General features: G+C 46.9%; 1 protein-coding gene across 6 annotated transcripts in view; it reads right to left on the bottom strand.

Moving 5' to 3' along the window:
- Positions 1-547: 547 nt before the first annotated feature.
- TMEM108 (transmembrane protein 108) overlaps positions 548-26700 on the bottom strand; it is a 366501-nt gene continuing 340348 nt past the window's right edge. For 5 of the 6 annotated variants that reach the window (XM_019810692.2, XM_045037582.1, XM_003992115.4 and 2 more), the window contains 3 exons: positions 16080-17507; positions 6922-7076; positions 548-2435 (listed from right to left, as the gene is read on the bottom strand). In XM_019810692.2, coding sequence (XP_019666251.2) covers positions 2313-2435; positions 6922-7076; positions 16080-17507 — 1706 coding nt within the window. In that variant the 3' untranslated portion in view covers positions 548-2312. Of the gene's footprint in view, positions 2436-2460; positions 2691-6921; positions 7077-16079; positions 17508-26700 lie in introns of those variants that run through there. The other variant, XM_045037583.1, reaches the window with a different exon arrangement.

The following is a 26700-nucleotide window of genomic DNA, read 5'->3' on the forward strand; positions in this document are numbered from 1 at the left end:
CCTCTGAGGCACCCTATAGGCCCCACCGCACCCGCCAGACTCTTATAATAACATCCTCCTAGCACAGGGCGTGCTGCCTGGGTCTTGAGGGGCTGCAGGAATTTCAGGGTGTATCATCCAAGGCTAAATGAAGGGTTCAAACTACTGATGAAGCTGTTTGCACAGGTGTCATGTTTAGGCACTGTTATTTCCTACAGAACGGTAACTCTCAGTGGACTGGTTAACCCCAGCTTTCTCTGACCTTTCTCTGATACGTACAGTAAAACCCCCAGCCCTGTGGAGGGAGAGGGGAAGAAGGGATGTACCTTAACTGACACCAGAGTTTCCAAAGACCTAAAGAAAAAGGACTTTTGGAGAAGTCACAAACATGTTCTAAAGGATTGGTATTACCAAATGACAAACTGCCAATAGCTCATTACTCATAAAACCCAACTTATTGTTAAAATAGATTAAAAAATACAGATGGACATTAGGCAGTGTCGGGACTTAAGGAAGACTTAAAAGTTATTTTAAAATGAAAAGAATGCAAAATGTATTAGCAACTTAATCCTCTGGCTAGTAAAATAAGTTTATTTATATATACATGGTAGTTGAATTCTGTGGATAAGGAAAAATAAGTCATACATCCACATATGTATATATAACATATGTATCTTTGATTACATATATTATATATAATTTTACTTTACAAACAGATTTCTTTCTATATATACGCACACACATTGCTATATTAAATGCAATAGTTAACAGAAATAGAAGGTTAAAAGGTCATACAGCAGCACACTGGGAAATGAATCTCAGAGCAACATTTAACCTGCTTCCTTGTGGGTTGAAGAGTCTTTAAAGAGACACATCCACCAAACTCATGTTAAGTAGGTTCATACAACATTGAGAACACACATTTTTGAAGGCCATCTTTAAAAAAAAAAAAAAGAAATGTAGGAAGAAAGGAAAAAGGTATGATAAAAAGACCACAGCAACAACACGAACATACGAATCAACATTCAAGTTCAATTCCCAATCTGACTATAAGAACATCTATATTGAAAATATACTATCAAACTAATTTTCTTTTAGAGAAAGAGTCAAAGCAGTTATCTTCTCTCCCAACCACTCTCTATTAGGGAAAAAGTGAGAAGCAGCCATCTGTGGAAGCCTCTGTTGCGTCTCTGTGGGTCTGAGCCCTCCTGAGCGTGGACAGGCGAGGGGAGCAGTGGAGGGGAGACTGGAGAATGCGAGCTGGATGGCAAGCCTGTCTGCTGACCCATAGGCAGGTCTGCAACGCCAGGGAGGGATATCAGGATGTCTTCTCCCAAGTGATCCACTTTAGCAATCTTGTTTAAGATCATAGGAGGGCTTAGAAAATTACAGCCCCATAATTCAAGGCCTCTTAACACGTTCCTCAGGGGCACAGTGCGATGCCTTTTGAGAAAACAAAGCTGAACCCCAATAAACATTTGATCCTTGAAGGAGAGCAAGCATACCAAAGCTCCGGGGCTAGGATCCACATCTAAACCATCTCTAGAGAAAGGCACGAGTTTTAAAGCAGATGTGGGTGTTGGAGAGGATGCAGGAATGTGCTTAAGGGGGGGGCTTATTTTCCACCAGGGTAAGGCAGTCCTGTTGTTAGCACAGTGGAAACTCCCTGTCGTGGGATGTTAGGGGGATGTGGCCTTGACGGGACGCCCACGATGTCCTCCACAGGCTCCTGAGGGCTGCATATTCCTGCCAGCGGTCCTTAACTCAGCTGGAATTACGCTCGACAGCCAATGGTGCCACTGTGCAGGTGCAGGACGTTTATCTGCTGGGGTGGCGAGGTGCTCCCCCTTCCTGTCTGTGCACGAGTCTACTGCTTCTCCCCCGGTGGCCCACTTGCCTTCACTGGTGTGTACACAGAGGGGGAGGGAAGGGAATCCCACTGAATCAAGAGGAACCAGAACTTCAAGGAGCACGCAAAGGGCCGTACTCTTGACCAATTTAAAATCGCACCTCTACAGGTCTATCTCTTCCCTCACCTGCCTGGGGCTGCTGGGACCCCAAGTGCTCAAGGACAGTTATTAAGAGAAGCAATCAATGCAACTGCTTTGCTTAGAAATACCTTTATTTTATAAAGCCACGGATCGTTCTGTAAAGTTTTTTTTTTTTTTAAACCACACTTGTAAAAAAGATGTTGACAATTCTTAGGGGGAGAAAAAGCTGAAAATGTTTCTCATTAAGTCAGGGTTACACAAAGGTTATATTTATAATATATATTTGTATATTTATAATTTAGAGACGAATGGTAGGGAACGGCAAAGCAAGGGTTGCTGCTGTTAGATCTCCGACACTTGATCATTTCCCACAAATAGTGTTTCCTGGCAGAAGGGGTTCACAAGGACCATCCCAGTGTCTCTGTAGTCGCCGTTGGCTGGGGAGCGGGGCTCTGAGAGCTGGTCCTGGGAGGAGAGAGGCAGGACATGGGATGATCTCAGAGGGTTTAGGCAGTGGCCATTCATAAAGAAATACACACACGAGGACATTTGTTTCCACATGGGATTGCTTTGGTAAACACCTTTCATCATCTTCACTGCCAGTGTGGAGGCGCAGAGCCCTCTCTGCTCTTCTTTCATATTTTTGCAGCAGCTTCTGAACAAGATTTCCTGCTTCCTGAATCACTCCCAGCTCAGGCTTCCAGAGATGGTATTGCTCTCCTTGTAAAAGTCCGAGAGGGCCCACCATGAGTGACATGCAGCGTATCTCGGTGCTCTAGTGGGCAAACCCACACTCTCCCTCCTGCCTCTTTCTCACAGATCTTTGGGAGATGTGGCTGCCTTTCTTCCCTCCACCTTCACACCCTACGTTTGCCCACCTCCTTCCTCTCCTACCACCCACCCGGCAGGGCCTTCAAGGGCTCACTCCTCCCCATCCTGAGTCCTCTCAAAACCTGCTTAGAATTATAGCCTCATTTCTTGTAGTACTAGATGGTTCTGAGGTGAAAGGACCTGAATCTCTGTGTGACAATGGGTGGTAAGTGAAAAATACAGTCTGTCTCCACAGCCCCAGAAATGGAAAAGCCTACAAAGAGGTAATTCACTGATCAGGTCATCTGAATAGATTTGGCCTCATCCAATAAAGGCTGCAAGCATTTGTGGGCCACTAAATGTCTACACTCAGATTCAGGCCCAGGTATAATTTAGGGGGGAAAAAAAGTCACAGCTTGTCCTAATTCTCAAACACTGAAGTCTCAGAACCTGCAGGCTACATCAGGGCAAAGACTCAGTAATATGCTGAGGCAGAGCTGGCTTAAGCCAGATTTGCTTAGATGTCTCCACTTGAAGAAGACATAATTAATTCTCTCAAGTTTATTTTTAAGCAAAACATGTATAATTTTTGAGGAGTACATATTGCCTTATGGATAATAAGGAGAGAAAGAAAGAAAGGCCATTTGTCGGTAAAATGACTTTCCAGAAGACGAGAATTTCCATCAATGTCTGGAATTGGTTGAGTGCCCATCTCAGAGGCAGACACAGAGTCAGCCCTCTAAGTAAGGAAAACAAGGCAGCATGTCACTGAGGGGACTACCATTCCCATTGTTCATTGGGCTTTGGGTGGAGCTGTGGAGGGGAATTTTGGAGGATGAGATCTGGTGTGTCGTTTTATAGTTTTGTTTTGTTTTGTTTTTTAATGTTTATTTTGGAGAGAGCGAGTGTGAGCAGGGGAGGGGCAGAAAGAGAGGGGGATAGAAGATACAAAGTGGGCTCTGTGCTGACAGCAGTGAGCCTGATGCAGGACTCAAACTCATGAACTGTGAGATCACGACCTGAGCCGAAGCTGGCGGCTCAACCAACTGAGCCACCTAGGCTCCCCCTTTATAGTTCTTACAAAGCAAGTGTTCACTATGGGTGAACCATGTGGACACTTTTTGCAGCATAAAAAAGAAAGTTACTTAAGAAATAACAGACAAGAAAGAAGAAAAAAAAAAGAAGACGAGGAGGAAGGGAAGGAAGAGGAGGGGAAAAAAAAGCATGGAAAAATTTCCAGGCACTTTTTGGGCATCACAGTTTTGCCTGTATAGCCTAGATTTGTGCTTTGCTCTTTCATCAACCCAGAAGGGGAGCAGGGCACCAGAGAAACTTGCTTAGGCAAAGCACTTGGCAGCCACTGGCGCTGGCAGCCTACAGGGCGGGCGGTAAGGGCTGCCCCGGCTGTCGAGTGTGGGGCACATGCCCTGTGATGGCAAGGCCACTCTCGGGGTGGTCCACAGCGCCTGGGTGTGCCCAGAGAGTGGGAACAAACTAACAATGAGCTAAGTAAAGCAGGATGAGGGCAGGAGGCCTGCTGGGAGGGAAACAGCCATAAAGCCCGTGCTGAAGCCAAACTGACCTTTTTGCTGCTGGTTCTGCTGCAACCTCCTGACCCTGGGAGGGTGACTGCTGGAGGCAGCCTCTACTAGAGCCTCTGGCTTGTGTCTGATGGCAGCCCAGGTGCCCTGGCTGGAATGACTAACTGGGACGCTGCACAGGCAGGGCCCTTTCTATAGTAAGCTCACAGGCACGGCCCTTTGGCTTTGGTTTTCATTTATCGGTTTGCAAAGAGACTATGAGAAATTTATTTAAACTTTTTTTTTAATTTTTTTTTAATGTTTATTTATTTTTGAGACAGAGAGAGACAGAGCATGAACGGGGGAGGGTCAGAGAGAGGGAGACACAGAATCCGAAACAGGCTCCGGGCTCTGAGCTGTCAGCACAGGGGCCCGATGCGGGGCTCGAACTCACGGACCGCGAGATCGTGACCTGAGCCGAAGTCGGCGCTCAACCGACTGAGCCACCCAGGTGCCCCTACTTAAACGTTTTTTAACGTTTATTTATTCATTTTGAGAGAGAGCGAGTGAGCAGGGGAGGGGTGGAGAGGGGGGAGAGAGAAAATCCCAAGCAGGCTCTGTGCCTTCAGCACAGCCTGACACGGCGCTCGATCTCATGAACCGTGAGATCATGACTTGAGCCGAAATCAAGAATCGGACACTTAACTGAGTCACCGAGGCACCCCAGGAATATGAGAAATTTAGAGTTCAGGGATTCACAGCCCACATTCAAAGTGTGGCCAGCCCCTCTGCTAACTTAGCCATTTTTCGCTCATTATAATAGTTTTCAGAAAATCTTTAAAATAAATTTTTATTTTTTATTGAAGTTCAGTTGACATTCAGTATTATTTTAGCTTTAGGTGTACAACATAGTGATCTGACAATTGTCTGCATGATGAAATGTTCACCACAATGACTGTAGCTACCACTTTTGCTGCACTGACCATACTAAAGGTCACTGCTTTCATGAAGCCTGTCCCTCTGTCCTTCAGTTAAAATTTTTTATTGAGCGTCCACTGTGTGTTAGGCTTTGGGCTGGGTGATGGATCAATAATGAACAAAACTTGTGGTTCATTCATGTGATAAACATTTACCAAGCACCTAGCAAGTGCTGGGCACTGTTCTAGGTGCTAGGGATAGAGTGGTGAGAAGAACAAACAGGGCTCCTGCCCTCAGGCAGCAGAGACAGATGACAGGCCTGAGTGATAGGGAGAATTTATTGAGGTGAACATGAGGGGGTGCTGGGGAGGGACAGACAACATTCCAGCAGAGGGGAGAGTCATGCACAGCCCTAGAACAGAATGTAACTTGGTGCCATAAAGAAATGAAATCTGGTGTGGCTAGAGCTTAGCAAATGAGAGGGAGAGTGGAGTGACGTGAGGCTGGAGAGTCGGGCCAGGGCTGGGCCAACCTCCCAGGCCCTGTAGATGACTCTGAACTTTAACTTGAGAGCACCAGGAAGCTACTGAAGGGCTCTGAGTACATGAGCGATGTGATCACATTTATGTTTGTAAAAGCCCACTCTGGCTGCTGTGGGGGATGGATCTGCAGGGGAAGAGGGCACTGTGTCTCCAGAAGAACTCTTCTTGGCTCTCCCTGCTTTTACTCAGATGTCTGCCATCTTTCTCCTGGACCTTGATTGGTCCCAGCTGGCCTACTTATTTTGAGTCTTTCTTCCGGTCATCCCATCCATTCATCCATCCATTAAACCACCCTTCCTTTCCTTCCTATTCACTCACTACTCACGTATACAGTGCCTTCATCAGACCACTGGCACAATCTTTCTAAAACTAGGCCACACAAAGCTCAAAACTTTCAATGACCCTCCACTGCCCAAGACTAAAGTATGAACTCCATTCAAGCCCATTCAAGCCCATGCCCAATCCATGTACCTTTCCTGATGTGTCCTGTCCTCTGCCCCACCTGTGTGAGGGTAGAAGGAACACCTCAAAACCTGACTCTCTCACTGGCCAGACAGGTGTCTGGGCAAACACTTCTTGACCCAGTGTATTCTTTTCCCCCATGATATGCTGTGTCCAGTCCACATCCTCACCTTTACTCAGGCTACTTACTTTGCTGGGAAACCTGTCAAAATCCATTTATCCTTCCGAAACCCCACTGTGAAGGCCTTCTTCTAGGTTTCTATACCTCTGCAACTCTTCTTGTATCTCCCCTAGTTTGTTTGCTTTGGAATGATGTGTGGGGCTCATCATACCTCAACCACATCTTGGAAACTGGGCCCCCTGAGAGCAAGCTCTCATCTTGACAGTCCCCAGGGACTGCCAGCCACAAGCTGGGTCCTCAGTGAATACTTATCGAACCGTTCCCAGAAACTAGAGGTCCCAAGAACAGTGCTTCCCAAACTTTAACATATGTAGAAGGCACCTGGGAATTCTTGCTAGAATACAGATTGACCCAGTAGGACTGGGTGGGGCCTGCAGTCTCCTGGTCCAGAGACCACCCTTCAAGGAGCAAGACATTGAGAAGCAAGCAGAGGCTCCATAGCTTACTTTGGAGCCTGGGCTTTTCCCTGTGCTGGAGCCAGACCTTTCAGGGGCACCGTTTGGTTTGGGGCTCATTACCTCAGAGGTTTCAAGGGACTGGATCTCCCTTGGTAACTCCACAGCATGCTTGTTGAAGTAGTCCATGGTGATGGCATTGTTCCAGTAGCTCAGATTGTTCTCTGGGTTGGCCGTCTTTTTCTTCCTCCTCAGGCAGCACACTGTCAGCAAGACGGCTGTGGAGAGAGTCCAAGTTAGAGGCAGGGGAGGGAGACAACAAGCATGGAGCCAGCAGTGCTGAGTGACAGGCGCCAGTCTCCAGGTGGGGCTGTGATGGCCACACATGCAACCACTTACTCCATCAGTCACTTTGTTTGCTTGTTCGTTCAACAGTTATCTACATACGCTGAATGCCTACTGTGGGCCAGGTTCTGGGAGAGAGGGAATGAAAAAAAAAACACACACACAAGGCCGCCCTGCATCATAAACATCCCTCCTAGTGTGTGTAAGGAGCGATACTCGGGATGAGGGGCAGGGTCACACGATCTATAATAAACAAAATGAATAAGTAAGATAAATTCAGATAGCAGTAACCGAAGAAAGAAAATAAAACAGGGTGAAGTGAGAAAGACAATGGACAGGGTTTGGGGAGAGAATGTTTTAGGGTCATCATGTAAAGCTTTCCTGAGGTGACCTTAAAGCGGAGAACAGAATATGGAGAAGGAGCTAGACAAGAGCAGAATGGGGCAGTATGCCCCAGGTAGAGAGAACAGCATGTGCAAAGGGACCGAGGTGGGGACACACTTGATGTGAGTGAAAAGAGTAGCCTGGCTGGAGTGTAGGGGAGTGAGGTAGGAGATGAAGCCAGGGTCATGTCCAGTGGCTGCATCCATAGGGCTCACAGGCAAGAGGCCTGGATATAATTTCAGATATCTGTGGGTGCTGCACTGCCACTCCTCGAGTTTGCTCCAAGAAAAGGCCTTGCTCACTTGGTGGAAAGGCTTAGAGAATGGCTGTGTGCTCTCAGTTGTACTGCTGGACTGGTAAGGAGAATTCTCAGCCAGAGTAGGAGTATGGCAGAAAGAGGAACAGGACTTGGTGAACTTTACAAAATGAGCCCTTGAATACCACAGGAGCGCTTGATGGTAGAGACTTAGAACAGTATTACTGAGAGAGGTCTTGGACCCTGATAAAACAGCTGCTCTGGCACCATAACCATCACCTCCACTATCACCAACCTCCTCCTCCTCCCTTAAAAAAAAAAAAAAAAAAAAAGAAGCTTCTAACAGTTATATAGTGTTTTGTTTTTTTTTTTTAATTTTTTTTTAACGTTTATTTATTTTTGAGACAGAGAGAGACAGAGCCTGAACGGGGAAGGGGCAGAGAGAGAGGAAGACACAGAATCAGAAGCAGGCTCCAGGCTCTGAGCCATCAGCCCAGAGCCTGACGCGGGGCTCGAACTCACGGACCGCGAGATCGTGACCTGGCTGAAGTCGGACACTTAACCGACTGCGCCACCCAGGCGCCCCAAACAGTTATATAGTGTTTATGTGCCAGGAAGGTTTCCTAGCACTTTAGAAATATTAATTAATTTAATCTTCCACTTCACTCCATGAGGTACTTTTAGGGTTCCCATTTTGCAGGCAGGAAAACCGAGACTCAGAAAAGTGAAGCGACTTGCCCAAGAGCAAACCCAGACATCTGGACTCCATAGTCTGTGCTCTTAACCATTCATGATTATGCCTCACAAAGACTGATGCACAGAAGTCCACACTGCACAGATGGGCCTGATTGGGGCTCTATGCAGCTTGATGTGTGACCCCGTCTGTCCAGTCTTTGAGGTTTGCAGGGCCCCAGGGAGGAAGGAGTATGTTTGGATTTTGCTTATGAATCAGGTGTGAACAGAGGGCTTTCGGCATGCCAACGGGGAAGGCTTTTGAAGTTGGGGAGGTAAGGTGGCCTGTCCAGGCTCACACAGTGCAACGAGTGATGTTTTGACAAGGGTGACAGTAACCCTCTTGGGGAGAAGCCAGTAAATGAAGACTGGGCATCCCTTGCCCAGACTCATCATCACCACAGCCTGTGCAGTGGCTGAAACTCCAGGCCAGGGGTGGGCAGGGCTGCACTTAACATCCTGGAGGTGCCAACCATGTGTGCTCCAGAGAGGGGACCCCAGGCTGAGCATTCCAGAGGCCGGCACCAAGATAGCAACGACCACCAGGGGGCAGCAGAGTGTCAGCTCTGTTCGCAGCAGCCTGAGGGTTAGACAGCATCAGGGCGCCTGTACTTGCCAGGGTGTGGGGTACCTGAAAAAGCTGGCACCCACACAGGCTAAGACCACAGGGCCCACCCTGTAGCCCCCTGCAGGATGATGTAGGAATTCTGTAACTCTCTTATCTCAACCTGAAAAGGCCTCCAGACAAGACTGAGGTTGGGCAAGTTTCTATTGGTCCAATCTACTTTGATGAGAAAGACTTCTGTAATTTGCTCATTATTCTTCCATGTCCCCTTAAAAAAGTTTTAAAGATATAAAGAGATTTCTGAATGTTTGAGCTAAAAGGAATTTTAGATTGGCTGGTATAGATTTTTTTAAATTTTGAAAAATTTCTAAATTCAAGTTCTCCTTTCTTCTTTCCCTTCCTTCCAAAGACGGGGGTGGTTGGAGGATGAATGGGGGTGAGGAAGGGGAGCTGCAGAACTCAGCCTGAAAATCTGCTAATTTAGGGACTCTCATTTTACAGATGAGAAGACTGTGGTCCAAAGCATCCAGCTGACTTGCCACAGGTCACAGGTCTGCGAGTGGCAGGGCTGGGGCAAGACCCTAGGTCCTGTGTCCCTTTTTCTGGCATCTTTGTTATTCATTGTCACTACCTTTCTACCCTGCTCCTGGAACTGGGATGGTTAAGTGGCCTGAGGGGGGGATTCGAACTGGTGAAACAGAAGCCAGAAAGAGAGGGTTAGGCTGCAGTGAACTCATGCTGCTAACCTGGGCTGGCACAGGGTGCAGAGTCCAGGTCCTCTGACTCCTAGTCCAGTGCTCCCTCAAGCCCACACTGCCCCTGGCTCCAGAGCCAGGGCCTGTTTAGAATGTGGGACCAGGACCCTGTCTCGATGGGAAGGGCTGGCCTGCTTGCAGGATGGCCTGGGGATTGGAACAGGGGGCTCAGTTCCTAGCTTTCTCTCCTCAAATGTCGTTAGTGCTCTAGGCCTGACTGTTTCTCTCCAGGAGTTCCCAGTGCCTCTCAAGTGCCATTTCATTTATATAATAGAAGCTGGCCTGACAGAAAGAGCGTGGGCTTGGAGTCCACAAGACCTGGGTTGAAGTCTGAGTGCTGCACGTTACACTAGGTAAGTCACTTCCTCATACTGACTGCTATGGACTCACAGGGCTGTAATGAGAGCTAGAGATCATGAATGCAAAATGCTGAGCAAACTGCCGGATGCACAGTGGGTGCTTAATTAATGACAGTTTTCTTCTTGTTCTTCCAGTACCCTCCACAAGAGAGATGTAGAAAGAAATACCGGGCTGCATGACTGTTGAGTGGCTCAAGGCCAAGGCACCACCTGTGGTTTAGAACTTTCATTGTTTTGCTGGCCTGACCTTTCATCTAAGAAAGAAAAGTACAGTTCAGATTTATGGAGTCTCTAATACATGCCCAGGGCTGACCTAGGCACTTTAAAGTCGGATTTAACCCTCAAAATAGCTCCTGAGAAAGGTACTGTTACTCTCCCCTTTGCACAAGTGGCAACTGAAGCTCATGGAAGTTAACAAATTTGATCTTGATCACTCAGGTAATTAATGGAACCTGACCTGGGTCTCTGTGACCCTCAGAGTGATGCTTGTTGTGTGAGATCACCCTGAACATGGCTGGGAACACATCTGAGGCATGTGGAAGCACTTGGTAAAGGACACAACTCTGGGCAAACACAAGCCCATGCTGGCATCTGCCTCTTGAAGGTCCTGAACTAACACAGAGGATGTTAGTCCTATTTTTATAGGTGAGGAAACATTGGACTGACAGTTAAATAACTTGTCCAAGCCCCACAGGTGGCCGGCAGGAGAGCTGGCATGACATCCAGGTATGTTTGAGTCCATGAGCCAAGCTTTTCTGTCACACCAGCCTTCTTCTCCAATGATTTATGCAGCAGAACAGGGGCACCTGGGTGGCTCAGTTGGTTGAGTGTCTGACTCTTGATTTCAGCTCAAGCCATGATTTTGCTGTTTGTTCTTGGGATCGAGCTCCACGTTGGGCTCCAGGCTGGCAGCATGGAGCCTGCTTGGAATTCTCTCTCTCCCGCTCTCTCTTTACCCCTCCTCTGCTCGCTCTCTCTCGATCTCTCACATAAAATAAATAAACGAACAGTTTTAAAAAAGTGTTAGAAAGTTAGAGGACAGGGAGGTGTGACATATTTCAGTTTGGGCACTTCATCTTATAGAGGAGAAGCCTGACACCCTGGAGGGAAGGATTGGTCCAGTGGTGCCGGCCACTGTCTCCCACCTTTGGGACCATTGTCTCCCACCTTTGGGAGTTTGGGAAGGAGGCCAGGCTCAAAACGAGGCTATGGGCCTCAGGAAAGCAGGTTTAGGGGCTGTCTGGCTCCCCATCCTGGTGTGTGGGACTAGAAGGCCCCCAGCAGGAGGTGCTGACTGGGAAGCAGAGATGAGCTGTGAGAACATAGGTATGACACTCTGGTCCAGCTGAAGTGACATCCCCTGGCCCTGAGGCTGCTCCCCACCACCCTGGCTTCAGTTAGCTCATAAGGCCCAAGGAAACAAACCTCCTGGACACACTTCCTTCTCATTCCAATTTATTCTATTCTTCTCATGGAAAGAGTAACTCTGACCCGTGTCTTCTTATGTAGTAACTACAAAGTTATTTTGGGCCTATAAAAAACACACACACACATATATATGTATGTGTGTGCACACACACACACATATATTTTATACACACATACATACACATACATAACTAAATACACACATATACACACATTCAGATTGGACTAACATTCACAGAACAATGAACATAGCCAAGAACTGCATGACCACAGGATATATTATCTTGCTGAACGCTGCACTGGTACTCCAGTGGCATTAACTGCATGTCTGCAAGAAGCCAGAATGCTCTGGGGTGAGGTGCACATGGACCCTCACATATCCGGGGTCAGAGAGAGTTGCTTCCCAGTTCCAGCCAGGCTCAACTTAGATTGGTATGAAAAACATCTGTCGCCGGCCTGTTTTCTGTTCTCACCCTCCAGAAAGGCTTTCATCTTTTTCAGGGAAGCGGAGTGAAGACATTCTCGAGAACAGATGCGTCATGTGCAAGAGACGCCAGGGAGCCTGGCAGAGTCACAAAACTGACCTCCTGATGAAAACCCAGAGCACTGATGGCATTGCGGGAGGATCAATTCAGTGCCAGGCCCAGAGGGTTCCAGCAGGAGGTAGTGGGCTCTTTGATTCCTGATGGTGGCAGCAGAGACCAACTCAAGAGCCACATGGCTCCCCTGCCCCAGTCAATTGTGGCCTGGATCCAATCAGTTTCGGTTCTCAGCACATCTGAAACCCTGTGTGGCTGTCTCTGGCATGTCTCAGGAGACAAAGCATTTCTCAGCTGTGGCATATATCTAGCCTTCCAGCCATTGGGTGGAGCTTTCAATTTGGAAGGGCTGGTGTAATTGATGACATCCCTTCTTGCACAGGCCTGAGATTTGCTATGATCACCCCCTGCTTCCAACAGAAGTAGAGGATTCACCCACCTGCCTAGCAACCCTGGCCACCTGAAGTCTGGCTTCTGGTGGATGGAGAAAAGCAGGAACAAGACCAGGGCTGGTCTGAAAAGCCAGGTGTGAGGAAATCTATGCACGCACTTTGTTATCAACCTAGACTGCCTGAAATATCTGGCAAACTGGCAAAGACCCATCTTTGAGGGCAGCAGAGTGAACTTTAGGATAAATGCAGCCACTGGAAGAGGTCTGCTTGTCTAATGACTGGAGTGGGATTAGGCTATGAAAACAGCTGGGATATTTGTTCATCTGTGCTCTGAAAGAGCATGGTATTCTGCAGCTGGACAAATATTCTATCTTGATGTCCCTTGCATCAGGGCCTTCACAGGGCCCCAGAGGACCCACAGGAGTTGGGGCCACGACTAAGGGCAGGGAGCCCTATGTGGAGGCAGCCAGGGCTAAGGCAGGGACCTTAGGAGTGAGAGGTTAGGGGACCCTCCCATGTGGACGATGGAAATGCAAGACAGATGCTAAAGAAGTGGAGTCTGGTTCCAAGAGGCTGCAAGAGTCCACTTTGAACAAAGACTCATATCTTCCTTTACGAAGTGGTATGTTCGGTCCCAGCACCTGAAGGCTCTTTTCAGACTGCCGAAGCATTCTCTGGGTGCAGTTCCAGGCTATGTATTTGCTACTACCTTAGTTGACATTATTATGCATGGTTTAGGCAGCCCATGGGTTTTCTGGCTTTGCAGTAAGATCTGATCTAATTTCAAACTCACACATGTAAAAAGGGCTGTAGAAGTCTTTTCAGAACTATAAAACACAGGTGGGTGTGGCCTGTGGGGTGCAGGCTGGATCTACTCTGTGCTGTCCAAACCAGGCAAAGAGAAAGGCCCAGGTGGGGAGAGGGCTCTGTGAGCTGGGGAAGGGAGCCACATCACATATATCAATTCCCTAATGCTTGGCATAGTGCTTGGCACACAACGGGCACTTGGGAAATATTGTGTTGAATCAAACAGATTCTACCACCGGATCTGGGCTGACTTATGTGAGCTAGGATCCTGGAAAAGTCACTTCACCTGGTGACTTATTCCCTCCCTGTAAAGTGTGTTCCTTGCATAGCATGTTTATGTTTTTGTTTTTGTTTTAATCCCTCTGGCTAGTCTGTTTTAAGGATGGAATGATTTTTTTTTAATGGCCATTTATTTTTGAGACAGAGAGAGAGAGAGAGTGCACAGGAAGGGCAGAGAGGGAGGAAGACAGAGGATGTGAAGAGGGCTCTGCACTGACAGCAGAGAGCCCAATGTGGGGCTTGAACCTATAAACCATGAGAGCATGACCTGAGCTAAAGCTGGACACTTAATCAACTGAGCCACCCAGGTGCCCCAAGGATGGAATTATTAAAAATAATGGGAACTCACTTTGTAAACTAAAGCCTCTAGAGACATGTAGAGAATAGAAAATTAGAAAGCTGTTTCTAATGTGGTTACTTCTCAAATATGACCATTATTAATAATTTATCGGCTAACAGTGCTACATTTTCTCATTATCATTCTTCTGTTTCAGAAGTGGGCAGTTTTAAGAATTCATTTGTATTTCCATGAAAGACAATAAAGCCACTTAATGAAAGAATGAAATATGCAATCTGCAAACATTTTCACTTTTCCTGAATTGGGTCCTTGAGCAGAAATAGGCCGCCCACTTTTGACATGGAAAGTTTGCTTTGCTTATCAACTAGAAGGAAACAAAAAGCTGGGAGAGGTGGCTTCTGGAAAGAATCCAGAATCTAGATTTTAAAAGATCTTATTGGTACAATGCCAAGCAGAAATTATGTTCATGTTAAAGGCACACACCCCCTGTACTAATGTTCAAATGACCCATGGGTTGAGGAAAGGCTAGGAGAGCTGGCTTAAAAGCCTCCTCTGTGGAAAGTTTCTGGGGTTTCATTCCTCTTGAGATCAGGATGAGCCCATGGTGTGATGTGACGGTACCACCAACAGAGCCGATGCCAGCGTTGGCTTCCTGAATGTGACCGAAATGTCCAGAACAAAGGAGCGACCATCTGCTCTCCTCTGCCATGGCTGGGCGTGTGAAATGCTGTGCTTCCTTCTAGGAGAGCAGGGATAAACTGGTGGCCATCCAGAGTGGCAGACAAGGGGGAAGTGCCAGGGCAATTTGGCCCTACAAAGAGACTTGAATGAATAGTAATGAGCAACTTGGGAAAAGAAAGGCTGCCCTTGAGTGCCATTTCAAATGTTTTAGGGATTGGTAGATGGACTGGTTTTGTGTGGTTTCAGAGGACATGGCTTAGGACCACAGAGTGGAAATTACAAAGAGGCAAATGTCAGGCTTCCAAGAGAGTTGGGTAACAACCTGAGGGGGTCATAGGAGAATGGGATGTCCAATGAATGAGGAGCACAGGGGGTTTCTCACCCCTAGAAGGGTTCAGAAGGAGGCCAGATGATAACTGTTATGGGTGAGCTGAAGCTAAGATCAGTGAGGATTCCTGTGAGGTTATCAGAGAAACTCTAAGAATCTAGGATCAAATACATGGCAAAGACATAAAAGGAAGCCCTAAGGTTCTGAGTGATTATGTTAGGTTCTGTATGGAGACATCAGGGAGAAGGTCTCCTGAATTCTCATTAAAGTAATGACAGGGAGCAGCAAGGAGGTGCTGGTGGCCTGGGGAGAGCCCTTCTCCACCAGTACCAGTGGAAGCAATGATGGGATCTACATCGTTATCTAGCTCACACCACCCATGAACAAATAAAACCAGGGAAGAGAGAGAGAAGAGCTAAATTTACATGTAACTCTCAAGGCTCAATTTAGCTATAGGAACTGCTTTTGCCAAGGCTGATAGAAATCCCTGCAAGATCAAAGCTTCATTTCTTCTTTTTTGGAGAAAGAGAGAGAGAGGAGGAGGAGAAGAGATGAGGGATGGGAGAAAAGGCAGGCAAAAAGATGGATGTGAAGTGGGAGAGGAAAGTGAAGGTTTTGCTACTTGGAGGTTGTACGTTTAGAAGTGCCAACATTCACCTACGGTGTCTTGGTGCCATGTCACTATAGCCATTAGCAGGCTGCCCTCCAGGGTGAGTGTGGCAGGGTGGTGTCATGACAAGAGCACTGGGTGGGAAGACAGTCCCTTCCCAGGCCTGTCTCTCGCTTAACTTTGGGCTCCTGAGTGAGCCATGGGACCTCTCTAGCTTGGTGTTCCTTTCTAAAAAATGCGGTCAGACTGGACTACTTGGAAGGTTCTTCCCAACTCTTGGGAGCTTTGTCTTTATGATCAGTGAGCATCTGAGCCATAGCCTGGCAGAGCAGAGGACTAGGGGTAGAGATAACCCATGATTCTTGTCCTGCCACCTGGTTTCCTGTAACTCTGGGAAGTTTTGCAGCCTACTTGGCGGGGACTGTCCAGCTCTAGGGCAAAGGAACTCTGGGGACCGACAAGTTGATGTGGTAGAGGGAGAGGAGGGAGAGAGGGAGGAGTAGGGAGTGGGTGAGGCACTTACAGCAGGAGGAGATGGGCACACTGATGGCCAGGATCACCCAGGCGATGTCCATCTTGCTCAGGCAGATGGTGGCTCTGTGCTGGGGTTTGTCCCCTTCAGCCACATGGGAGATATTCCCTGCTGTTCCAGGCTTCCAGGTCCCAGCAGGAACCAGGCGGTTGAGGAAGTTTCCTGTGGCCGTGGACACCACTGTGGAGAGAGGACTGGGCACCCTGTTGGTCATGGTGGGGGTGGCTGTAGCCTCCTCCTTGGCTGGGAAAACAGTGCTTTCTGAGCCCCCGGTGGGGTGGGCTGGGGCCTGCGAGGTTGAGGATGTTCCCTGAGGAATCCCCTTGGAAGGGGCTGAGACACTGGCATTGAAGGCAGCCTGGGTGGGCCCCGCGGTGGCTGTGAAGACCCCAGAGCTGGTAGATGGAGGTCTGTCGGTGCCAGGGGTGACAGTAAGCCAGGAGTCACTGTGGCTGGGGCCATCCTGTGGGTCACCGCGGGGGCGCTGAGAAGGCACTGGGGCAGGTTGTGGGCTGGCAGGGGCACCTGAGGCTACTGTGGTGTCCAGCTCCCCTCCTTGGCTGGTGAAAGTGGAACCAACCCCCTGGTCTGCTCTGCTAAGGCCTGGCTTGTCCTCTGCAGGCACAAGGGGGTTGGTGGGTGGTGCCCACGAGGTCCTGCTGGGCGCCATGGTTGTGGTCACTGTCTGGGGCTGTGGTGAGGAAGAAGAACCCCAGAGTGGGTTCCTGGGGGTGAGGGTGGAGGGGTCAGTTTCTACAGACCCTGTAAAGTTGCCTTTGTAGATCTGAAAGATCTTCCCTAGGGGCCGCTTCTGCCCCAGATGTGTGGAGCTCTGATTTCGTCCCCGCTGGCCTTCCTTCCTCCCAGAGTGGCCACTGGGTGCAGGCAGGACAGAGCGTGATGAACTGCTGGCCCCCTTTCGGGAAGAGCCTGGGGGCCTGGGAGGCCTGCGCGTGGTAGCCCGGGTGGGTGCTGTGGTGGGACGGCTGCTGGCTCCTGTTGGCTTTGTCAGCAGGATGGTGGGTGCAGCTTCTCCCTGGGGGCGGCCCTCTGAGGGGGAGGATGTGGTTGCCATGGCAGTAGGAAGGGGCCCTGTGGGCAGTGGGCCTTCAGAATGTGGGGTGGTTGCTGTCGCCATAATGGTGGAGATGGTGTTTGTAGGAGGGTGTCCATCTGGATGGGGTGCTGTCATTGCCATGGGAGCTGCAGCCTGTGAGGAGGGTCCATCAGGATAGGGGGTCAGTGTCACCACAGAAGTGGGTGCAGTTGCCATGGATGAGTGTCTGGTAGAGCTGAGGGATTCTGTCACCATGGTGCCTGGGGTGGTGCCTGAGGGGAGGACCTGAAGAGATTCTCTGGGAGATGGTTCCTGGGTGGCAAATACCAGTGCTTCGGTCAGTGCCAAGATCAGGAGGAAGCCTTGAGAGGAAGACAGAGAGAAGAGGTGAAATGCCTGGGGAATAGCTCAGAGTCTGGACCTTCCTTACCCATGAACCTGTAAAGCTCTGGGAACTCAAAGGAAACGTTGGGAGCATTCCGGAGGTCCATAATGCCATCCTGACCCTCATCAGATACAAGATCATGTGAAGTTGGGCAGGTCTATTAGGTAGGTGCTACCCAGCACTGTTGGGGAGAGGCAGCTAAGCTGGTCAGGACCATCCTTTGCTGAGTGCCTGTGAAACGCCATCAGCCCTCCACCCAAAAGCAGCTTCTGAGAACAGGCTGGGCTGGGTGTAGGAAGAAGGCTTGTGGCCTCTGAGTGTCTGCTACCCCTCTGCAGCCAGAGGGTGGTCAAGGCCAGGTTGATCAAAGGGAAGCTGGCAGCTCTATGTGGAATGCTTACATAAGCAGAGCTGACCAACTCTCATGCCCTTTCTGAATCTTCCATTTATGGACTAGACAAAGGCAGAAATGGTCAGAAATGCTCTTTCTTCAGACCCACTCACCAGGCAAGTAGGGAGGGTCTCCAGACCTCTCCTTGACCCTAGAGGACAAAAAATGAACAGGGCAGTCTCTGGCTCTGGGTGAGCTCAAAGAAATCCACAAACAATCCTAAAGCAAGGCAGCGACATCTCAGTGCCATAGAAGAGCAACAGGCAGAGGGGGACAAGGGTCCAGAGGGTGACCAGATCTGGTGCCCATACAGCACTTAGCACAGAGCCTAAAAGAGATGCACACTGTGAACACCAGCTGGTTTTGTGGTTCTCATTAATGTTAACTGCTTTTCCTGTGGTGTTCATGTGGCTGAACTCTCTGTGGAAAATCACTTGTGATGCCCAGCCTTTTGAGTAGGAGGATGCCTTTTGAGCATTAAAAGAAAATCATGAGTTTTGCATGATGATCAGCGTGTATGCTTTTGGCTCATTGACAAAATGCACAAGGACAAAAACCTATAAATTTAAAAATACTTCTAAATGTATGTGGATTTTATGAATCATAATAGCATGTGCCACATTTTACAAATAACACACCACATATAAATGTGAGACATAGGATCTGTTCAGATTATAAACTGGAAGACTGGTCACCCCAATAGAATACATGGGCTGAGAAGAACTGGTCTCCACTGCTGAGGTGTGGCCTGACAGACTTCTAAGGTCTGATTCTGACCTGTGAACTCCTCCTTGTACTTATGAAACCCCTCCTGGTCACTCTCATGCCCTTCCTTCAGCTCTGCTGGCCACCCAGACAATGGTAGAGATCTGTCACTATCTGGTAACTCTCTGGGAGCTGCCCTCCCCTACCAGATTCAAGCAAGACAAATGGCCAAAGCAGGGGCCCAGGCAGTGATTTCTGCATGTGTGGGACAGTCAGCAAAGATGCTGACGGGAAGACAGGGGCCCTGGTGAGCTTTCAGAAACAGAAGGGGAGATCATCTCCTGGCATTCCTTTGAAAGGAGGCCCGGGATCACCACTGAGGCCACCTCTGACTTATGTGGAGTGGGGAAGAGTCTGAGCGTGGACCTGCTCCCCGTACTCTGCACTTCTAAATTAGTAGGTGGAAGGAGGCCAAGGGACTGCAGATTGAACGGACTGTAGCACATACAGTCTCTAGGACCAACAGTTTGTCCTAAGCGACATATTTTTTCTTCTAAACTTTCATTGGTGACCTAAACCATGTAACAACTGTAAGCTCTGTTTGTTCAAGTCAATCCTAAAAACTGTTTACAGAGCACCTGCTCTGACCCAGTCTCTCACGCTCGATTTAATCCTCACAACCACTCGACAGGGCAGGAAATTGAGATTTCAGGTAGATTAACTAACATGTTCAAAGTCCCACAGTAGCCACAGTATATGAAACCGACTATGTCTAAGATGCCTGCTTTTCCTGGTCAGCCACACCAGTGATGCAGGAGGAGGAAGCGGCTGACAGGAAGTTGCTGTGCCACGGTGCTCTGATGGGTTCAGGGTTTTTCTAACTCCTCTCTTGCAGTCAAACACCACAGGGACAATCTGTTCTTATGGCTGGGAGTCTTGACCTTGGATGTTTTGAGAGACATTCCCTTATGAGCCTCATAAATTTACTCATAAGTTCCTTGGTTCAATATAAGTGTTAAAGACTGAATTGTTTCCCCCAAATTCATATGTTGAAGCTCTAACCCCTAGCACCTCAGAATGTCACTGTATTTGGTGACAGGGCCTTTAAAAGGGGTTATTAAGTTAAACGAGGCCATTAGGGGTGGTCCCTAATCCAACCTGACTGGTGTCTTCATAAGAGGAGATTAAGACACACAGAGTGATGCAGACATGATTGTGCACAGAGGAAAGGCCATGTGAGGACACAGTGAGAAGGTGGCCATCTTCAAGTCAAAGGGAGAGGTCTTATCAGAAACCAATCCTGTCAGTACCTTGATCCTGGTCTTCTAGCCTCTAGAACTGTGAGAAAATAAATTTGTGTTGTTTAAGCACCCCAGCCTGTGATACTTTGTTACAGCAGCCTGAGCTAAGACAGGTGTCTTATCTTACATTACAGATATCTCAGAAACAGGAAAGGGAGAGACCAGGGCTTGTGTGAAAGTAGCTTATTTTGGGAAGTGATCCAAGGGGACAACCATGGGGGTTTGAGATGAGTTAAATAGAGAAAATCAATCTGAGCGTAGGTTATGAGTTGATCATGGTGAGCAACTCCTATTTCCTGGGGACCTCTGAGGTGCTGAGTAGACCGCACCTCAAACTGAGTGAGAAGAGCACTCACTTACCCAGCAGCTCCCGTCTCCACTGGTCCAGGGCTGCTCCCCAGGTGCTCATCCCTCTGTACTTCCTCACTCCTGCACGAGGCCCACAGCCCATGTGGCTGAATAAGAGAAGCCCTGGGCAGAGGGGCTGTCAGGGAATGTCTGTGCCCAGCTGGTGGCTGGAGTGACAGCTGGAATTAAAATTAAGGGCCCAGAGGAGTCCTGGGGTCGAACACCAGATGTGTTGGAGACAATCAGAGACCAGAGACCAAGGACATGGCAGTCTTTTGGCAGCAGCACCAAGGGCAGTGCAAAGCTTTCAGAGACCCTGAATGATCCCAGTGACAGGCCTGGGAGTGGGAGAGGAGCCACCCTGGCCTCCGGAACTTCTGCAGCACTCTAGAGGCAGAGGGGTTAACACATCCTAGTCTTTAAAAGACTTGGGGAGGGAAATATTCCTGATTTTCCCACTGGGAACATTCCAGGGACTAAAATCCCCCCGGCTGGGAAGTAATATGACTACAATCATTTCTTGCTATAAGACTTACAGTATAAGTAAATGTTTGCCTTTGTTGCTTTTTTTTTTTTTTTTTTAAGTTATCAGTGTCCTGTAAGGTTATTTTTCTCTCTGTGAGGACTGTTAAATTACCTCTCAGACCTTTAGACTTTAGAGCAAAACTTTGTTTGGTGCAATGAATGGATACTGTCATCCTGGGTGCACAGAGTTTTCATTTGAAGGATGACATTTAGCTGTCACAGTGAGAGGGGGCCCTAAGAGGTAACTTAACCAAATCTCTTCATTTCACAGAAGAGGCAATGGAAGGAGCAAAGTGACTTGTCCAAGAACACACATCAGGTTGGGGACACAGCCTGGACCACAGCCATTATTTCAAAGCAACTTTCATTTGTGTCATAAAAATTGCTACAATGTTGCACTGCCCAAACACCTCCTTCAACCTCCACTGTTACCTTCACTAAGAAAATAAGATGTGACTTTACCTCTCCTCCTTGGCATAAAAGGTTAATAACTTAATGGAAGGGCACACAATGTCACAATAACTGTGCAAGGCCTTCAACCTGGGGCTCCCCTAACAGATGCAAATTTTCATTCAAGTCCCTTTGTGTTGGTCTGCTCACTCCTCTCCCTACAATCTGGGGCTACTGCTTTTTTGAATATCATTTGCATAGATTATGCATAATAGCCTCTGGAGGCTCTAATTCCAAATATGTGAGAGAGACTAAAACTAAAATCTAGCCTGACATGCTTTAAATGTGGAACTGATTTTTAAAGTATCTTGGAATAAGGACAAGTGTGGGGAGTGGAAACTCACAGACTGATGGGTGACCAGATGTCACAGGAAGGCCTCCTCCTACCTAGAAGTCCAATGTATACATGATCTCAGGGCCCAAGGAAAGGAAAAGTCCTCTCTCTTATGTTTATTTGGTTGGCTGCCCACAGTGCATATTAGGCATGATATTTGCAACTGGAAAGGCGAGGAGGGAGTTGGTGAAGAGAGAAATGGCTAATTGAATGTACTGAGGTGCTTCTTATGTACTATGCACTGCTTGAAGGGCTAAGCCTCTCCTGATATATTTAATTCTCATAACAACCTGATGAGACAAACACTATCATTAGCTCGCTGTTGCAATGGGGGAAAAGCAGCACAGAGAGGTACAGGAACCTGTCTACTTTCACACAGGTGGGGAATGGTGAACTGTGATTTGACCTGGCACCTCAGCTCCAGAGTCTACACTCTTAGACACTTTCACTCAGGGATCTGCTTGGCACCACACCTTCTCCCATCCATCAAGCTACTCTGCACATTCAAAAGCAATGATCCACAATCTTTTAGGAACTGATTTCCTATTATTGGTCTTTTAGATTTTCTTCCCTCTTACCTGTTTTCTTTCAGGGCTCTATATGACAGATTTGATGTTGTTTTTAATAAGACGGCCAATTAACTTTATCCTGTAAGTAACTAGGGAAACTTGTTGTTGTACAATAAAAGGGCCTTAATTCTGCTCTTCTCCAATCCTGACATATCATGTATATTGCTGTTTAAGTTTTGTCTTAAAATTGCTTACACACACACACACACACACACACACACACACACACACGACATATTTCTTACATGGAAAAAAATTCCCTTCCATATCTAAACAATTCTATTTCATTTTCCTTGTAATTTAAATGTCTTCATCTTCTAAGTAGAGCTTCCCTCCCCATTAAACTAGATTTCTACTGCCAGACATTTTCCCCATTGCTTTAAACTCTGTGACAGAATCATAGAATCAGGAGTCTGAGAAGTCTTCTGAGCCACCCCTGTCACCAAGCAAGAGGGCACCTCACCCATCTTTTGCAAGTTCAAGGACACTCTACCCACCAAGAGATAGGATCAGTTTCCTCTCTCCTTGGCCCTACGTAGGGCTTTGTGACCCCCATGACGAATAGAACAGGGCAGAAGTGACAGCACCTGACTTCCAAGATCAGGACAGAAAAGGTCATGTACATTCTGCAAGTTTCTTTCGGGGGACTTTGGCCCCATGTACGAAGTCCAGTGGCCTCCAGGCCACTGTGGAGTGACTGCGTGGAGAGTGAGAGGAAGGCCTAAGGAGTCCCAGGTGTTCCAGCCCCAGCTAGGCATCAGACATGACAGTAAAGAAGCCTAGAGACAACTGTGGCCCCAGCCACTGTTGGGTTGCAACCACACAAGACACTCCAAGTAAGAGCTGCCTCAGTAAGCTCAGTCAACTCTAACATTTGGGAACAAAGTAAATGATTAAGCCATTGTTTTGGGGGTAGTTTGTTTTGCAGCAATGAATAACTGGAACACTTAGGAATTTAGCTTCCGCATGTGATGTTTTGACAACAAAAGGAATGTGTATTCACAGCATACCAAGTCTGATCATCAGGGGGTTCTGTTCTCAACATGGGCAGGAACACACCTTCTTGCTAGGAAATGGGCTTTTCTAATTTCAATATTATTACCTTTTAGTAGGAAGGGATGTTAGGACTCTCTGGTATCTAACTCCTTCACTTTATAGATGATAAGGCTTTTTGAAAATTTTTATTAAAAATAATTTAAAAATTAAAAAATATTTTAAAATATTTTATTTTTTATTTTATATAGAGAGAAAGCAGGGGAGGGGGCAGAGGAGAGAGAAAGAATGTTTTAAAAACATTTTTAATGTTTATTTATTTTTGAGAAAGAAAGTGCAAGCAGGGGAGGGGCAGGGAAAGAGGGAGACCCAGAATCCGAAGCAGTCTCCAGGTTCTGAGCTATCAGCACAGAGCCCGATGTGGGACTCAAACTCATGAACTGTGAGATCATGACCTGAGCTGAAGTCAGACACTTAACCTACTGAGCCACTGAGGTGTCCCCCCACTTTTTTTTTAAATAATTTTTTTAATGTTAGAGAATCTTAAGCAGGCTTCATGCTCAGTGCAGAACCTCACGTGGGGCTTGATCCCATGACCCTGGGATCATGACTTGAGCTGAAATCAAGAATTGGATGCTGAACCAACTGAGCCACCTGGATGCCCCCCACAATCCTCTCTTTAAATCACTGGTCCTGATATTCTAGTGTGTTCCATCCTCTGAACTTCAATGTTCCCTTTTATTTTAAAGATCAAACATGAAATCCTCATTTCTCAGACCATGATTTCCCTCAGAAATAAATATGCATCATTGCCTTTAGGGTGTGCTGGACAAATGCTCTTAAGAGGTAACTTATGCTTATGACCTTGGCTTCTTTATGAAACCAGGGAATTTAGGGTGCAAATCTTTGCTGTTGCCCTCCTTCCAGGTAGTAGCCATACCTGTGGCCTCCAGCCAGCATGAATTTCCTTGTGCTATAACTCTGGGAAGCTAACATAACACAGCTTCCTAAGGAAAATATTATATACATATATGAACACACATATGTGCATGCATACACAGCACTGATTCTCTCTTAGGAACAGGAAACAGGCAAGAATTTGCAGCCGGGGTCCTCCTATAATCTCCATGCTAACATATGGTCAATTCATTTGTCTAAAGTCAAAACAGCTACCATGTAGAAGTACCAGGATTTAAATGTAGGTTCTCTGATCTTGGCTGCTTGAGACCCTAGGAACGGAAAGATTTTTGGCCCAGGAAAATACCCTACGTGAGCAGAAGAACATTTTATGAAGACAGGCAATGACGCAACAATAGTAACAACTATGATGACTACAATTAAAAAATAAAACTTTCCCCAAAGATAGCAACACTTGGGACAACTATGCTGCCTTCTACCTTCAGCTTTAGCTTTTTTGCCTTAGCCATTCAGCTCCTCTTAGTACAAACATTTTCCACCTAGGACTCCTCCTTGGTCTTGAAGACCTTTTAGGTATCCCTCCTTGTGTGCCTGTAATCTCTAAGCCTAACCTATTCTAACCCCTATCTCTTTGAATGGAAATAGACAGCATCTTATCTATTTGCATGTCAGAATTGTAAGCTACCAGAAGGTAGAGACTGTGTCTGGTTCAATGTTATATCTCCATATCTAGTGTAACACTGTGGCTACAACAAATATTTGTTGAAGGATAAGAAACCTAAATTACTCACTAGTCAGCTGTGGTAGTTTGTATTTTCCAAAAATAATCACCACAATAGATCCCAACCCACCCAACTCTTCTTAAATGTGACTTGGCACTCCTAGTGGAGAGGCGAGGTCTTTGTTCTCTCCCCTTGAATCTGACTGGGGCTATGACTGTGGCTGAAGTGAAGCCACATGACTTCTGAGGTAGGTCATAAAACGTGGTTTGGCTTCTTCCTATGTCTTATTCTTGGGTGCTTACTCTTGGAAGCCAGCCACCATGCTATGGGGAAGTCTGAGTAGTCCATTGAAGAGTCCATGTGGAAAGGAAATGAGGCCCCTGGACTTCAGTCCCAGTGGAACTTTTGAGATAACAACCAGCACCAACTTGCTATCCATGGGAGTAAGCTATCTTGAAGACTGATTTCCCAGCCCCAGACAATCCACCCTAGCTAAATCTTGATGGAGCAGAGACAAGTGATCCCTGCCCAAATCACAGATTTATGAACCAAATGAATTATTATTTTTGTTTTAAGCCACTAAGTTTTGGGGTGGTTGGTTAGGCAGCAACAGTGACTGGAATACGACCTATATAGAAGTGAACTTAGAGCTCTTTCAGTGATAATTCTCAACTTATGGATCAGTTATTTTTTGTTTGTTTTTTTAAGTGCAGGAACTCAACATGCTGATTTTGACTTGGGTTCCCTTATTTTCCTTCTCTTTTGCTCAGACTTAAGGAAAGGGAAACATCTTAATTCTGGGTTCTTTCTATAGCATCATGATTTCTCCAATTTAGGCTACAAGTTCCCCCAAAGGAAGAAAGGAACATGGCAGCCTAGGAGTGCCATGGAGCTTCTTGGTCCACCATGCACTTTGTGGCTCAGGGAGACAGATGGAATACAGCTGGAGGCTAGTATATGGTGGCCACAGATTGGAGAATATGACCATTTCCTTCAAGGAGCTACAATTTTAGAAGGGAAGAAAATCAGCTATGACAGGGGCATAAACCCATACACCAAAGACATTCTCTCAAAGACTTCCCTCAAATAAACAAAAATAAGAGTCAGAATTAGATGGATGAAAAGGTCAACTCAGCTTCTAATAAAATAACGGATCATTAATATTCAGGGAACATATCACTGACATCATGGGAAAGAACACAAATACAGCCCCGACTGGCTTGTACTCTGCCAAACTAAAAGGAAAAGGCTAATAAAAAATGTTCCAGCTTTACAGTAGAAGAACCTGACAAATACTACCTCAACCAGGCGATGAAGGTTAACATCAACAGAGATAAAGTCATGGCGACAGTATGTACCCTTGACATGAACATAGTACTTTACCTCTGTAGTTTTCCTTCCCCTATACCCCCACTCTAATGATAAGAAAAACATATGAAAAATCTAAATTGAGGGACAGTATACAAAGTATCTGATTGATACACCTCAAAATTGTAAAGGTCATCAAAAACAAGGAAAGTCTGAGAAATTATCAAAGCCAAAAGGTGCCGAACGAGACAACGTGATGTGATATCCTGGATAGAGTCCTGAAACAGAAAAAGGACATTAGGGAAAAATGAAGAAAATGTGAATAAAGTCTGGACTTCAGTTAATAATAATATATCATTTCATTAATTGTGACAAATGTACTATAGTAATATAAGATGTTACTAACAGAAAACCGAGTGCAGTGTATATAGGAATTCTCTGTTCTACTCTTGCAACTTTTCTGTATGTTTAAAACTACTATAAAATTAAAAAAAATTTTTTTTTAAAGTTCCACGTGGGTCCTGGAGGGGGACATAGTTGAAGGGAGGTTTGCAGGCAACTTTCCCAGCAACCTGGCATAAGATCATGTGTCCACAGAAGGGGGCA

The sequence above is a fragment of the Felis catus genome, chromosome C2, assembly GCF_018350175.1.
Source record: "Felis catus isolate Fca126 chromosome C2, F.catus_Fca126_mat1.0, whole genome shotgun sequence".
NCBI lineage: Eukaryota > Metazoa > Chordata > Mammalia > Carnivora > Felidae > Felis > Felis catus.